General features: G+C 45.0%; 1 protein-coding gene across 1 annotated transcript in view; it reads left to right on the top strand.

The window, feature by feature from the left end:
* The window catches only part of LOC105888876 (dynein axonemal heavy chain 9), a 102093-nt gene that overhangs the window by 8265 nt on the left and 77049 nt on the right, over positions 1-16779 (top strand). Inside the window, exons 13-28 of the mRNA XM_012814636.2 lie at positions 1139-1394; positions 2191-2432; positions 2620-2755; positions 2873-3069; positions 4008-4432; positions 4841-5063; positions 5364-5530; positions 5829-6699; positions 7073-7203; positions 7649-7775; positions 8401-8553; positions 10422-10547; positions 11390-11629; positions 12009-12169; positions 12991-13147; positions 16270-16374. Coding sequence (XP_012670090.2) covers positions 1139-1394; positions 2191-2432; positions 2620-2755; positions 2873-3069; positions 4008-4432; positions 4841-5063; positions 5364-5530; positions 5829-6699; positions 7073-7203; positions 7649-7775; positions 8401-8553; positions 10422-10547; positions 11390-11629; positions 12009-12169; positions 12991-13147; positions 16270-16374 — 3717 coding nt within the window. The remainder of the gene's footprint in view (positions 1-1138; positions 1395-2190; positions 2433-2619; positions 2756-2872; positions 3070-4007; positions 4433-4840; positions 5064-5363; positions 5531-5828; positions 6700-7072; positions 7204-7648; positions 7776-8400; positions 8554-10421; positions 10548-11389; positions 11630-12008; positions 12170-12990; positions 13148-16269; positions 16375-16779) is intronic.

The following is a 16779-nucleotide window of genomic DNA, read 5'->3' as shown; positions in this document are numbered from 1 at the left end:
TTATGATCAAATGTGGCCCATCTGGTGTTCCAGGTTCTCTGTCACATCCATCCCACACATGTTGACACACATGCTGTCCGCCGCTCCCATTTGTTTCATGTTTTACTCATGCGTGAATCATGTATGATTTACTGTCATATATTTGCACACGTGCAATTTCCATCTCACAGAAATAGAGAATGCTTGCCGTCATCAGTATGGTATCAACCGTTTTTTTGTTGGACCGGTATAAGCATGCCTTCAACACGTCATGGCAGATGCCACATTCTACCATCCCACATCCTTCAATTATTTTTCATGACATTTAATGTGTAATGGTCTCACAGGGTGATGTTATCATTATTGCTAATTGTCATGACACCCCTCACAATGTTAGATGCCATAACAAATTATGTGACATGCTAATATGCTGTCACTGCATGAAACATTATAACAATTACTGAAAAAGGATGAAATGAGAGGTAGTGAAAGATGATCTGTCCTGAAAACACGACGGCAAATGACACCTGTCATGGTGTATTTCTTATAATAAGACCTTTGACAAAATGTTCAAGCACAACGTTTACAGATCCAGCAAAGGATAATAGTCCTGTCGAGAGCACACAGCTGTGTTTATTTGAATCAAAGCACTTTGAGCTGCATTGTTTTGCATGAAAGGTGCTTTACAAATAAAGTTTATTATTATTATTATTATTATTATTATCCTGCAGATATTTAACCATCGATAATAAACATCCATAATATATATATAAATCTCTATATTGAGGAAGCCATTACCCTTGGAAAATATACATAAAACATTATAGTCTCAAGACATATAAAATTCCAAACATGTCCTCGATTCAGTGGAAAGCTCTGGAATTGCATCATGTGGTTTTTGGCAGCAGAAAAAAAAAAAAAAAAAGTATATACTGTATATATATATATATACTACAATCCATAATGTTGGTATGCTACAACTACAAAGCCGCTTTGTATGCTACTGTGTACTCCTCTGGAAACTATAGCAACTGATCTAAGCAGTAGCAGCAGTTACCTAGTGAACAACTCCGCCTGACAAATGCCTATCCCTTATGCCCATAGTATTGATTAAGTGCAGTGTTAGTGGCTCATTAGTGTCGCTGTCTATGGCCTGCAGCTGGTGTCCGTGCTGAGGGAGGTGAAGTACTTGGAGGCCAGTCAGGCCGAGGTGATCCCGGACATGGCCGTTGAGATCTACTCCAGGAAGGAGCTCATGTGGCAGTACGTGGCCAACCTGGAGCTGACGGCTGGCTGGTACAACAAGGTGATGCGCTCGGTGCTGGAGGTGGAGTTCCCGCTGATCCGGAATCAGTTGAGGGACATAGACGTTCAGGTGAAGGAGGCAGAGGAGTCCATGAACTGGAATTGCAAGGGTAAGGGATGTGTCTGGTGTGTCTGAATATGCATGTGTGTGTGTGTGTGTGTGTGTCTGTGTTTTGATTTATTTTGTGTGTGTGTGTTGATTTACTTTGTGTCTGTGTGTCTCTGTGTTGATTTATTGTGTGTGTGTGTGTGTGTGTGTGTGTGTGTGTGTGTGTGTGTGTTGATTTACGTTTTGTCTGTGTCTCTGTGTTGATTTATTGTGTGTGTGTCTGTGTGTTGATTTAATTTGTGTGTTTCATGACGTACAGTGGCAGATGTTCAATCACTGATGCCATCCACCGAACAGTTTGTTGTCTCGTAGCCAGGCTCATCATTACCTCAACAATTGTTCTGTCAGGCTCCATATTGAGGAAGGCCATTACCCTAGGAAAATATACATATAACATTATAGTCTCCAGACATAAAATTCCAAAGATTTCCTCCATTCAGTGAAAAGCTCTGGAATTGCATCATGTGCCTTTTGGCAGCTGAAAAAAAAGAGTATTATGGAAGCAACGAATAGTTCCGAGGTCTTGAAAGAATCTTGAGGTCTTGAAAGAGTTGCAGAGACTGTTGCACATTTCAATGCATCTGCTGTATTTTCTGAATAGTGTAACCTCAAAATGTTATTTTAATTTAACCTTAAAATCATGTGCAACTTTACATATGATGTAGACAAATTAAAATCAAATATGACCGCTAGCCTATTAGGGAACCAAACTATCTTTGAGGAGGCACACTACATAATAGTCCTCATCATGTGTAGCAGTCCTCACTCGCTTCCTCCATGCCTGCAAACCCAAACAGGGATCTGGGAGTACATCCAGAGAGTGCGAGACACGGTGCGTGAGCTGGAGAGCAGCCTGCAGAGGACCAAAGACAACGTGGAGGAGATCCAAGCCGTCATGAAGACCTGGGTGACCCCCATCTTTGAGAGGAAAGAGGGCAAGAAGGACAGCCTTCTGAACCTAGAGGACAGGACAGAGCGCCTGGAGAAATGTTATGGACACATACGAGACTCTGGAGGCAAAATCCACGCACTGGTCCAGGTAACTCCATAGGGATTTTGCTGTGAGGGCAAATTTGTCCTGTGGATAAATAAGAATTTAGTCTGTTGTTTGATTAAAACGCTACTGTATTGAATCTTTGCTATATATATTATGATCAGAAAAATGCATGTGTAATATATAAGTATGGACAAACTTATGATGTTTGTATGGTACTATGTTCTTTCAGAAAAATCTGGAGCTTTTCAAAGCCAGCCCTGCCTCTCCACAGTGGAGGGCCTATGTGGACTACATCGATGAAATGGTCATTGACGGCTTCTTCAACAGCATTGAGAGTTCCCTCAAGTTCTTCCTGGATAACACTGGTATGTTCTTCCTGTCTCCGACCCAACAAAACAGGAGTGCAAAATTGTAGAAATCATAAATCATTGTCATAAATCATTCTCTCTCTGAACGGTGTTGTCTTTCCCTATTACCTCCAGACCAAAGAGCTGGACTGGCTCCCCTGTTCGAAGCCCAGTTGGACCTTCAGCCGCCCGACATGGTTTTCCGCCCCTCCCTTGAGTTCGGGGCCGCAGACGGCTTCTACGACCTGGTGGAGGGCCTCGTCAATGACGTGTACCGGATCGCCTCCCTGGTGCCTCGTCTGGCTGAGCACAGCGCCTTCCCACATTACCAGGTGCACCAATGCTCTGCCAGGGCACAATCAGACAGAGCAGGCCCTTTTGTTTGGAGTGGATGTATTTAAGTCTGATCACTTGGTCGCTTTGGAATTTGGACATCTGACGTCAACGTCTCCAAAGTTCGTTGGTGATTTTAGCGCTGAAAACTCTGCCTATGACACTCGATATCCCCATTGATATCCCCACAAACCCATACATGGGAGTTTTCTTTTTTAAGTTAAACACAGGAAAAGATTTTAAAAACCATCAGTGTCTGAATGATGCATTGCTTAATTATCCAAACATCAATTCAAATATCAAACATCTCGTATTGCTATGGCATGCCACAGGTTATCCAGGGTAAGTGATCTGAGGGCTGGGGGGTTCACCTTTGGGGGGAGGGGGTGTGAACAGATGATAAAGGGTGATAGCAGGAAGGAGGCTATCTGGGGGGATGGAGTTCAGATGCTAATGGTTAAGGTCAGTGAGACAGAAAGAAGTGTGTTGCAGAATCAGATGATACACAATAACAGTAGCATAGTTATATTCAGTTCTATCAGTCCCCCATATGAGCCTTTCTATGCTCACACAAGAACCACCATGCAACAACCAATCAGACCGGGACAGTTTTTTCTCGAAATTTACCCAGATGTAGAGGTTGTTGTTCCCACTATTTGCCCAGGCTGTTGTTCACACTAGTCACCCATCTCCAATTATATAGCCAAAAGACTCCAGTTAGCATGTTAGCAAGCTTGTATCAGTATTGGTGTTTGTAAATTTGTTGCCTTTAGTTAGCTCCCTAGTTATAGGCCAACACTCCTTACTGCTGCTTTGAAGACCATAACATAGGTTGACATTACCAGAGTTTCTAACTGCATGTTCCATATCTAACTAGTGAACATAGCAGACTTATCTTGTCTTACGGAGAAGCCCTGTTTTTTTTCTTTCTCTGCAGGCAGACATGGAAGACATGGCTGACCTGGCAGACATGCGGCAGCTCCTGACTGAGCGCGTGCAAACGGTGACAGCGAAGTGCTGTGATCTACGCGACGCCTACGAGCGCTACGCCTACCTGTATGTGGACGACCGCAAGGAGTTCATGCGGCAGTTCCTGCTCTACGGCCACGTGCTCACCAGCGAGGAGATCGAGGCGCACGCCGACGACGGTGTGCCAGAGGCGCCACCGGCACTGGACAGCTTCCGCGAGCAGGTGAACCAGTACGAGCGTGTTTACGAGGAGGTGCAGCAGCTGGAGCCAGTGCACGTGGTCCACGGTTGGATGCGGTTGGACGCCCGTGCCTTCAAGAGTGCCCTGCTCAACGTGGTCAAGAAGTGGAGCCTCATGTTCAAGCAGCACCTCATTGACCATGTCACAAACAGGTAGTGTGAAACTACAACTCATTCATGTACAGAGAAGCACTTGACTATGATCAGTGGTTTTAATGTGCTGGAAAATGTTGATGACAATGCATTTTTTTTACCATTACCAGTATTGTTGTTGTTGTCCGCCTCCTTACTCCAGTGGAGCATAGGCCATCGATAGAGAGTTTCTACCAGATTTGGTATCCAGTTGTTCTCGATGTTTCAGTAAACTAGTAGAATCCACTGAACGAGGGATTGGCCCACCCAGCTATCGTAAAAAGACAATGACAGATGAGTTCTAAATGATGAGTGGATTTAGACACAATAACATGCACATGATACAAAGGAAGTGTTACCTTGTACTGTCATCATTTACAATATTAACTTTCGTGTTTTAACCAATCAATTTCCTCCTTTTGCTGTTAGTCTGTCTGACCTGGAAAACTTCATTCAAGCTGCGAAGACTGGGCTTGGCAAGAATATGGCCGAGGGCGACTACGGTGGCCTGGTGGAGGTCATGGGTCATCTGCTGGCGGTGAAGGAGAGGCAGAGCAGCACGGACGAGATGTTTGAACCATTGCAGCACACCATTGACCTCCTGAAGACGTATGAACAGGAGCTCCCAGAGGTGGTCTACAAACAACTTGAGGTACTATAAAATGGCTCTTCTGCTTTCCTTCAATATGTGAAAAACTGTCCAAATGCTACAAGAGATTTATTTTTCTTGTGGAAATTCACAGTAGTGCAGTGTATTTTTTATTAACCGACAGCTAACATACCACACATACTGGTATCATACAAACACCATAACCTTGAATTATCATGATTCTAATGTTACATAGCATCTAAAACCTCACTGCATCTTCTATATACATCTCCAGTCATCCTTTTCTTCTTCTAAAATATGCAAAGTGATATTACATCATCTCTTCTCAACATCTCTGTCCAGGAGCTGCCGGAGAAGTGGACGAACCTGAAGAAGCAGGCCGTGGTGGTGAAGCAGCAGGTGGCTCCCCTGCAGGCCAATGAGGTGGCCTGCCTGCGCCGCAAGTGCACCTCCTTCGACGTGGAGCAGCACGCCTTCAGAGAGGACTTCCGCAAGAAGGCACCTTTCAGGTACAGACCAAAATATATATATACTTCTGTATAATACATATGTATATCTATATATTATCTATAAAGTCCTCAGTGAGTAGACAGACAGACCGATAGATAGATAGATAGATAGATAGATAGATAGATAGATAGAGTATTTTATGTTCTTAGGTGTGTTTTTCAGAGCTCATATGTACATTATGAGAACATATCTCTTCCATACAATGTGGGACTGAAAGATAAGCATATTAACTGCTCATGACATAAATGCATGATTGGATATATTTTGTGTCTCATCTCCTTCTGAAACCGTCCACAGATTTGACTCAGAGAGTCCCCATCAGATGTTGGACACAGCCCACAGGCAGATCCGGGAGAAGGAGTCCACCATGGCCACGCTGGTGGACTCGGCCAGCCTCTTCGAGGTGAACATCTCCGACTACAAACAGCTTCGTCAGTGCCGCCGCGAGGTGGTCCTGCTCAAGGAGCTGTGGGACCTCGTCTCCGTGGTCCAGTCCAGCCTGGACGCCTGGCGGACAACCCGCTGGAGGGACATCAACGTGGACGACATGGACCTGGAGTGCAAGCGTCTGAGCAAAGAGCTGCGTGGCCTGGACAAGGAGGCCCGCGCCTGGGACGCCTTCCTGGGGCTAGACTCCACGCTGAAGAACACACTGACATCTCTCCGGGCCGTGGCCGAGCTCCAGAATCCGGCCATCCGGCCTCGCCACTGGCACCAACTGATGGCCGCCACGGGCGTCCGCTTCGCCATGGACGAGGGCACCACGCTGGCCGACCTGCTACGACTGGAATTGCACCGCTTTGAGGACGAGGTCCACGGCATCGTGGACCGGGCGGTGAAGGAGATGGCCATGGAGAAGGTGCTGACGGAGCTGGACTCCACCTGGACGGGCCTGGTGTTCGCCTACGAGACGCACCCACGCACCAACGTGCCCCTGGTGAAGTCGGACGAGGAACTGATCGAGACGCTGGAGGACAATCAGGTGCAGCTGCAGAACATGCTCACGTCCAAGCACATTGCGCATTTCCTGGAGGAGGTGTCATCCTGGCAACGGCGTCTCTCCACTGCCGATGCCGTCATCTCCATCTGGTTCGAGGTGCAGAGGACCTGGTCACACCTGGAAAGCATCTTCATTGGTTCAGTGGACATCCGCTCACAGCTGCCCGAGGTTAGAGAAGGAAATATTACAATGTTTAAAATAAAATAATCTGACAGAGCTGACAATGAGCTGTCTGTAAAATGTCTCGAAACAGAACCATCAAACAGACCACCATTGGATCTAATAAAACGAGATATAGCACTTGAAGCCATGTTTGAGAGAATAATTCAGCCGGTTTTAGTAAGATGCAGCTCCTATGCTTTAATCACGAGTGAAATTATCCAGTCATGCCTCTAGCCTATAGCAGTATACATATCACATTAATGCTGTACATGCAGTTAAAGTGCCGCTAAACACAGATGTTTGTTAATTAACATCAGTGGAACTCTCTCAGTTGGGGAACTAGGGCTGCATGGTGATTTGCCTTCGATTTTCTCTTTAGGACTCCAATCGCTTTGAGGGTATCGACACGGATTTCAAACAACTGGCAAATGAGACTCACAAAACGCCTAATATCATACAGGCCACCAACAAACCAGGACTGTACAATAAACTGGAGGACATTCAGGGCAGGTGGGTTACTTTTTTGGGGGGGGAGGGGGGTTAGTATGGTGTCCCGAATTCCACTGCACTGTGGGTAAACATTGCATGTGGGCTGCTTGAATAAGTGGGTCTAATCTCACAGTTTCAGTCCCCAGAGCTGACTCTCATAGCGAAATGCATATTTCCTGTTTTGCGTTGTTGTTTACACCCACGAGAACTAACTGGCCCATAACCACGAACACAAACATATGCCCACCCACACAGACACACACACATGTACGCACCCACACACACACACACGCACACACACACGCATACACACGTACTCACACACGCACACACATGTACAGTTTTTCCAGGTGCATTTCATTTTGCTACTTGGATCCGTGTGTGTGTGTGTGTGTGTGCATGTGTATGTGTGTGCGTGTGTGTGTGTGCATGTTCTCATAATGGCCTGTGTTTCTTTGTATCACAGGCTGGCCTTGTGTGAGAAGGCCTTGGCCGAGTATCTGGACACCAAGCGGCTGGCCTTCCCCCGCTTCTACTTCATCTCCTCCGCAGATCTGCTGGACATTCTGTCCAACGGCACAGACCCCCACCAGGTACTGCACACATACGCCAACAGCCATTAGTGAAGCACTGGATCAGACAGAAATGCCTTCTCCAACTCAGCACGAGTCTTTTACCTAAACTGTTACTCAACCCGCTCCTCATAAGGCAAATGTACTGTACTTTACTTTAATTTCAATGACATGATTGAATGTGAGTGTGATTTAATGAAATCAGCTGTGCTGTCTAGTCTGTTCACCATGGAAACCAATATTTAGCTTTTGATTAATACCCCTGATATGAACGCCATAAAATACAATGGCAGCTCTCTACATCATATTTTATATGATGACCACTGGTGGCCAGAATTGTTTCTTTCGTAAGACATAAGACAGGCAAAGAACCCTTGTCTACAACTTCATCACTCCATCCTTTCAAGATTAATAATGCATGTTACACATGTTCAAAGTACATATTTATGATTCACTTCTTTGGACACGTCTCCTGTCTTGTATTCTTTGGTGGCCACTAGGGGGCAGTGTTGCTTTCTGTTTGCAATTTATTGCATCAGTCTATAACGTTATGTGTGTATACCCACATTCAGTTTAAGGCACATAACTACAGTAAACGAGCAATGGATAAATAGGTTAAGGAAACTTTTTTTTTTCTGCTTCTCAGGTCCAAAGGCACCTGGCCAAACTGTTTGACAACGTAGCCAAGTTGAAGTTTGACGCTGACTCCGAGGGGGAGCCCTCCAAGACGGCTCTGGGAATGTTCAGCAAGGAGGACGAGTGCGTGCCTTTCAGCCAGCCTTGTGACTGCACCGGCCAGGTACCTCCATCCAGCTCCTATCAACCTCAGCCGCAGGCTACACACTTGAACTGACCATCTCCCCCTATGCTATGGGCTGTCTGCGCCCAGCTCCTTCCTGAAACAAGCGATTGTAGTTTTGTTTTGTTTTTGTTTTCTCCTCCATTTCAGCTCAGCAGAACACTATATACTGCACAGCACAGGGGCCTCTTAAATTATAAACTAACCATCCCCACAGTATAGAGCACCCCTTGGAATTTGAATGAGATTTTCTTTACTGCAGCCAAGTAGTGAGAGCTCCTCCGGATTACAACACCTCTTTAGCCATATAGCCAGCCACCACTGAACAACGCTTCTTCAGTCTAATCAGTGAAATCAGAGTGTTGCTCAGGCCCAAAACGCGAGCTTCCATCCCTCTTGTTCCCTCGACGGCACAAGATTTTGGCAGTGGAAGCGTGTGTTGCGGGGAGGTTTTCAGCGCAAAGTTGTTTGGAGCAGTTAATTAGTCAGGCTGTAATTGGCCCTCACTGTATTACTGTTGAGATAATGCTACAGGCTGCAAATAGAGTTTTTACGTTCCAATGTGTTCCTTCAGATAATATCCCCTTTTTTCAACACTGCTGAGGCAATTCCTTTGAGAACTATTAAGACTCACTGTGACTACTTCTTTCCTTGCTAGACCTAATATTTCACTTTTGTACATCAATACCTCTTTAATATACACTGCACAGGAATTATAGACCTAAACGTTGGTTTTGTAGATGATCATGGACTCATGCATAACTTTTAATTGTTTCTACACAGTGGACTCATATGACATAATATTAATAGTTTTACTTTTATATTATCATTAGTGTGATCACAGCACTGTTTTTATTAGTCTAGTTCTTATAAGTGTGATGGCATTTTTTTTATTAGTCCACACGTTTTTTTTGGTGCAGCTGCTGCTCCTAGCACTTTCGAGATACCAACACCGCTCCAACTCTAATACATCTATCCTGATCGTGTGCAATGCTCTTGTAAAAAATTTTGCAGTGCGGTTATGAAATTGCATTTGTCTATCACTTTGTAATCGGGAAAGTCACAGCCCACAAGCTCAAACACTTGAAGTGGAGCTAGCATTGAGCAGACGACAGACGGCACAGGCTACTTGTGTCACATTATCAACGCACTCTATTATATTGCACATGAATTTAACATGGTCTGTCTTATCTTGTGATGTTGTGAAAGCCTACTTAGTTGTGTCGGTTAGTGCAAACGAACGAGAGTAGCCTAATACGTTACACTATTATGTCTCCTCAGTTCATTGTTTAACTTGGTGACAAATGTCGTCATAATTCTTAAAACCAACAAACGCTTTTGTTTTGTGTGTGTGTGTGGTGCAGGTGGAGTCAGGCATAACAGAGTACAGGGCCTATACACACACCACACTAATATCAGCTGTGCTTTTCAAACACAAAAGATGACCATTTCACCTAGATCTCGATAAGGTGCATAGCACACAATGAATGACGACCATCAACTCATTGAACATTGACATTTTTCATTGCCGAGTGTGTGCTGCCTATGTGATCCAGAATGTCAGTGGCTTATTGGTGTTATGCCTGTGTACAGTCATTAATTCCCATCTAAACATAGTCTGAAGAACACTTATAGGATAGCTTTTCCCTTTGCTTTTCTCTTTGCGCTACCGTGCATATGCATTTGATTTTGGCCTATTTCGATAATGAAAAACGATTGCAACAATGATATTTTTCCTGATTACTTTTGTTTGTGTGTGTAATGGCTCCAGGTCCTGTAAAGCTCCTTGAAAAACAATGTTAATTATTCGTGACGCTGGTGTAACTACATGAAATGGAATCGACATGAACTGAATTATCTGTTGAAAGGTTGAGGTGTGGCTAAACCGCCTACTTGACACCATGCGAGCCACCGTACGCCACGAGATGACCGAGGCGGTGGTGGCCTATGAGGATAAGCCCAGGGAGCAGTGGCTGTTTGACTACCCCGCTCAGGTATGAGGCAGTCCCCAAGCATTTTTGCCACTCACTAACTCACTCTCCAGGCAAGCCCCAGTAATCCTGTTTCTAGTTCTATTCTGAAGTGCTAAACCCAGTGTGCATCTGCGGTGTGCTTTTGGTTTACTTCTCCATACCTTGAGAGTTTGAGGTTTGTGTGTGTGTGTGTCTCTGTGTCTGTTTGTCTGTGTGTCTGTGTGTCTGTGTGTGTGTGCGTGTGCGTGTGCGTGTGCGTGTGCGTGTGCGTGTGTGTGTGTGTGTGTGTCTGTGGGCTTGAAGTTATTTGGGTACATGCATTTGCCCGTGCATGTTTGTGTATATATGTCTACAACAGCTTGTATCTGCACTGTATGTGTGTTTGGCAATATGCTTGTGTTGTATGTTTTTTGATAAATATACTATTGTGTGTGTGTGTGTGTGTGTGTGTGTGTGTGTGTGTGTGTGTGTGTGCGTGTATATCTCTGTCTGTGTGTAAAGCAGAAGCTGTTTATGTCCTATGTAAGAGAATAAATGCCTCCTATGCAAGATATTTACAGTCAGATCGAAATCCATTAGTGAATCCACCATCTGTTACAACTAAGAAAAATGAAGTGTGTGTGTGCTGGTGTATAATAGACACCATGTGGTGTAAATATCACACACCAAACTCCCGAGACTTGCACCAGTGATAGAACTAGCAATGGCTTATACCTTTCAAACTGGTCGGACCTCAGCACCAGAGGTTGCAAACTGAAGCCACATGAGGAACAGTGCATCACAGGCCACGTTACGAGGTGTCATACAAACCAACACATGTATTTGCAACACATCTTTGCTGTTATTTATGTTTCCGCCTACAGGTGGCTCTCACCTGCACCCAAATCTGGTGGACCATGGACGTGGGCATGGTGTTCGCCCGTCTTGAGGAGGGCTATGAGAACGCCATGAAGGAGTACTACAAGAAGCAGGTGGGCCAGCTCAACGCCCTCATCGCATTGCTCATCGGGCAGCTCACCCCAGGCGACCGGCAGAAGGTCATGACCATCTGCACTATAGACGTCCACGCCAGGGACGTGGTGGCCAAGATCATCGCTCAGAAAGTAGGTGACCCGCTGATCTGGATTGATGTAGGTTTGTTTCAAGTCCGCGGTTGGCCATGCAAGTACAAAACATAGTCTGGTTCAACACATATCTTACTGTCATTACCATATGGTATCTTCTTATGTCTTTTTTTTCTTGTGATGGGTGTAAATAATAAAAAATGAACGATTTGCATAGTCATTATCATATTTAAGACACTGTGTAAATTCTTACAATATTAAATCCCATCTGGTATCACTGACATTTCATAGCTTTTCAGGCTGAGGTATGAATTGCCCGCAGTCCCACTAGTATCACACAAAAGCCAACATATCACAAAAGGGGCTTTGGCATCGTGTTTTGAGCTGGTCAGGTGTCTTCTTGTGTTGTGAACCCCAGGTGGAAAACTCCCAGGCCTTTGTGTGGCTGTCCCAGCTGAGGCACCGTTGGGATGACAGGGAAAAGCATTGCTATGCTAACATCTGTGACGCCCAGTTCCTCTACTCCTACGAGTACCTTGGCAACACGCCTCGCCTGGTCATCACCCCACTGACAGACAGGTCAGTGTGGTTTTCTGTGGCATTTTTTTTTTATTATTATTTTGGATAAGGTGAAGTTTTGACTTTCTTAGAATTCGTTCCGACTTGACAGACCCTGTGCAAAAGCCTCTCATTAAAAGTTAAGATGCCATTAAAATCCATATGTGCTGAACAGAGAGGAGCCGGGTGCCAAGACTCTCTGGCAAGCTGTTTATATAAAAAAAAAAAAGAAAAAAAAAACAACCCCCCCACCCCCCCAAACTCCCCAACTGACCGAGCTGCTTTGAAGCCGAAACAAAGCAGGAGCAATCTGCTTTGATGGATAAATCAATGTCCATACAGCTCTCCGAGCATATGGTCAGCCGCGTTCCCTTTTCTGTTGTCGGAGGCTGACCATGTCATCGCTCTGGCTCCTCTCCAGACGTGCAGCAGAAAGAGTTTTTCCGGATGTTTCTAAAAAAGAGAAGACACGCAAATAAAACAGGTGGGCCCAGGTGGGCTTCTTTGAAAGTCTGATGAATACTCTTTTTCTCTGTAGTTAACTGATTTGTAATGAGGCTAGTCAGTCAGTCCAGCCATTCGGCGCCTCGTCTGGTGTAATCAAAGTAGTCTTTGAAAAATGTCAGTTTTTTTTTTGCCTGATTACAGAAGTCTGCTTCTGAAGCTTTATACACCGCGTCTACCTGCCTTACTCTTTGTGTGTGTGTGTGTGTGTGTGTGTGTGTGTGTGTGTGTGTGTGTGTGTGCATGTGTGTTTGAATGCTTGGGTGTCTGTATATGCGCATGCTCATTGGATGGCGCTGACTATTGTGTCTTGTCTGTCTGTGTTATCGGACCTGCAGGTGCTACATAACTCTGACCCAGTCCCTCCATCTCACCATGAGTGGGGCCCCAGCTGGGCCGGCCGGCACCGGGAAGACGGAGACCACCAAGGACCTGGGCCGGGCGCTCGGCATCATGGTCTATGTATTCAACTGTTCAGAGCAGATGGACTACAAGGTTGGGCATTTGAGTAAATTAATAAATTAGATATGTACGGGAAGCAAACACGTTCAATACGAACTTGAAAGGAGAAATAAGGAAAAGCCGCATTACCCAATCCTCTGCGATCTTATCTATTCAATTTCTAATTCTGATAAAACCCTGATGGGAAACAGATGGATTAAAATTCACAGCACTGACATTTAGCGTTTCATCCTTTATCCTTATGTAGGTAGTTTAAATACAAAATAAAACCGTTAAAAGCTAAGCGTTGGATTAATAGTGGCTATAACTCTGGGTTGCTGGATGACTTTTTCTTTTTCTTTGAACACCTAACATGGAGCAGTATAACATTACACTGCGCTAGACAATATCTGTGGAAACCCGACCCTTACAACCTGCAGTCCCATCTCCAGTCAGTCACACATTTACACTTCAAACGGTAATGAGATAATATTATCATTACACCCTATTATAGGAGACCAGCACTGTTCTTTCAGTGGCTAAGTAGCTTATACAGAAGTCCTAGCCAAGGAAACCGATCCTCTCCTAACTGCCAGTCAAGACACAGGACACATACAGGTACACAAGCACACCACTCTGATCGACACGAAACGGAAGTTACAGGGACATCCTACTGTATCGCAGTGGTACACTGCAGAGTAAGCTTTTCTCTGCACTGCCAGGAAAAAAAGAAAAAAAAACACAACTTGGCCCATCTCCAAGCGTGCCCGCGATCCCCACCACGGCCCTGCACACAAACTCTCCCTTTAGTTCGCTCGCTTTCGTTCTCTCCGGCTGTCAGTCATCGTGCGAGCCGGGTATTAAGCTGTGTGAAGCCTGCCCCGGTACCAAGCGCCCCCCCTCCACCCCCACCCCTTTGCAGTGTGGACGACAGATTAGTTAGGCTCTGGTGGTTCTGCTTATTTACCACCCAAGCCATGTCTGCCAATTCCTTGCTATTCCTCCCCGCTGTCTTGTCTTTCAGTTTATTTATTTAGAAGTGGAAGTGGGGGGGGGCGGGGGGGGGGGGGGGGCAGAGAGAGAGAGAGAAGGAAATAAAAGAGGTGTATAATACAGTGGTCAATAGAGACGCAACAGTAATCTTCTCATCCGGCTTGTACCTGAGCACTGATCCAGCAGCATCATTAGGCGGTGTGGCACTTCACTGCGGCAGAGAGAAATGAAGAGAGAGGGAGGCAGAAAAGAGATAGAGAGAGAGAGAGAGAGAGAGAGAGGGATGCAAGGGGAATGAGGAGGGAGAGTAGGAGTAGCTGTGGAAAGCTTCAGTGTGTATGCCCGCTCACACAATCAACCCTGAACACGCACAATACACACAACTCATACAGTCTCTCTCACACACATACACACACACATGCACACACACACACACACACACACCCCCCACACACACACAAATACACACACACACATGCACACACGCACACCCCCCCACACACACACACAAATACACACACACACACACACACCCACACACACACACATGCACACACACACACACACACACACATGCACACATCAAATACACACAGCACACATTCACACAGACACACCATTTATGCACACTCTATATAATTTGTGAATTCATGCAATGCCTTCGCTCACTGTTGCCTCTGGCACAGGAACATGAACAGTGGAGCCTGCGTTTTAACTGAGATCACAGAAGGTGTTTGACTGTGGGCACAGACCCAAGCAGAAATGCATAGATGAGCAGAGGAGCCGGGATCTGCCAGAGAATAATAGACAAAAATCCCATCTTCATTTCCCCCCAAAGTAGCAGGGAGGACCTGTCATGTGCAGTTGAACTACATGGATTATAATGAAGGTCCAGGTCGAGGTTATACAGTTTGTGTTCGTTAAGCAATTATGAAAAGGCCTAAGGAGAAAACTGTGTGCTGCTAAGATGTGAAAGACAGGCAGTATGGGCTCAATACTGCACTGGTTATACACACTCAAGTACCTTAATCCATCCTGAAACATCAATTTCATTGGCAACTCAAAGATTTGGTTTATATGCATTGAATTGGCTGGAAATGTGACGGTATGTCTGCCAAATGTCCTCAAATTGTCCACATTCAGGTTATGTTATTGACAGTGAATGCACACTGTGAAAGGAGCCTTATAGTTCCATAAGCATGTGTGCATTTTCTGTATGTAATAACTCGCATGCCAAAATAAACGTCAGGACTAGCCCTTTCCAATGATGCTAGTCTTGCTTGCTAGTCTGTGCAACAAACTACTGTGAATTAGACTGGGTTTGAAACGACATGACATTTCAGCCGTCATAAACTGCTTCCATCTCTGCATCTATGTCCACACACTCATTAGTTTTGTTTGAATTACTGACTGAAGTCGATATTGGGTAGACATGAAACAGGTATCAAATGAAAGAGCGGGTGTTATGCTTCCTAATGCCACTACTAACATTCTTGTGGAACAAAGCTGATAGGAGTAATCATGTTTAGAAAACATCAAATTCAGCAAAGTTGCAATCATTGGTCATTGTAATCCTGTTTTGAATGTTGTCGATGTTGTCGCACCATATATACTGTTTTACACATATTTTTTCAAATAGATAATTATAGTGTGTCCCTCCATCATCATTGTTCTGATATCATCAGATTACAGACTGTCTTCTCTATAAATATCTGAAAAGATATCCTTCCTGATATCAATATGTTTTGAGATGGTTTGTCCTTGATGTGAAGGCTAATTTAAAAACTTAAACAAGTACTATCATATCAAATAATGCCAGATCTGGATAGCCCTGACTGTGCTAAAAATAGTACAATCTAGTATGTATGGTTATCTCTTCTATTGGCCAAAGTAGAAGTTTAGATGTAAAGGTAGTGAAATGATGCTATGAAAACAGCTAGGTCTCTTAAAGTTAAGAAGTAAGTGTTGCCATGATGTACAGCACTAGGGCTGTATAGGGCTGATACCATGTGTCAATCACCTGAAGGTTTCTTCTGAAATTCCAACTGGGAGCATGACTCATTACTTTCTGTGTTCTCCTTCCCCTCCCCTGACACTCTCTCCCTCTCTATCTCTCTCCATTCATCATCCCCTCCCTTCCTCTCCCTCTCTGCTCCTCTCTCCCTCTCTTCTCTCGCTCTCAGTCCTGTGGTAACATCTACAAAGGGCTGGCGCAGACGGGCGCTTGGGGCTGCTTTGACGAGTTTAACCGGATATCTGTGGAGGTGCTGTCTGTGGTGGCGGTACAGGTGAGGCTGATAGGGCAGCCGCTGATGAGAGGGCAACAGCTCCAGGTGCCCGCAGAGCTGAAATGCCATTGTCACAGGGTGGAAATCTGTGTATGAAAACAGACACACACACACACACACACACACACACACACACACACACACACACACACACACACACACACACACACACACACACAAACACACACACACAAACAGACACACAGAAAGAGAGAGAGAGAAACACAGACAGAGTGGAAGAAAGGGAGGTTACAGCTTAATATGGCAAAAAATATGGATGGCACCCAGGTACAGTTCACGAAAGTTGGAAAAACTATAGTTTAGACGTGGAACTTTTGGTCTAAACAACATTTCATCAACAACTTTTTGCCTAGACCCTTAATTTAATCAGGAATCATTTTCAAA

This window comes from Clupea harengus, chromosome 23, assembly GCF_900700415.2.
Source record: "Clupea harengus chromosome 23, Ch_v2.0.2, whole genome shotgun sequence".
Taxonomy (NCBI): domain Eukaryota; kingdom Metazoa; phylum Chordata; class Actinopteri; order Clupeiformes; family Clupeidae; genus Clupea; species Clupea harengus.
The sequence above is the reverse complement of the archived record's forward strand: the minus strand, read 5'-3'. Positions and strand labels throughout refer to the sequence as shown.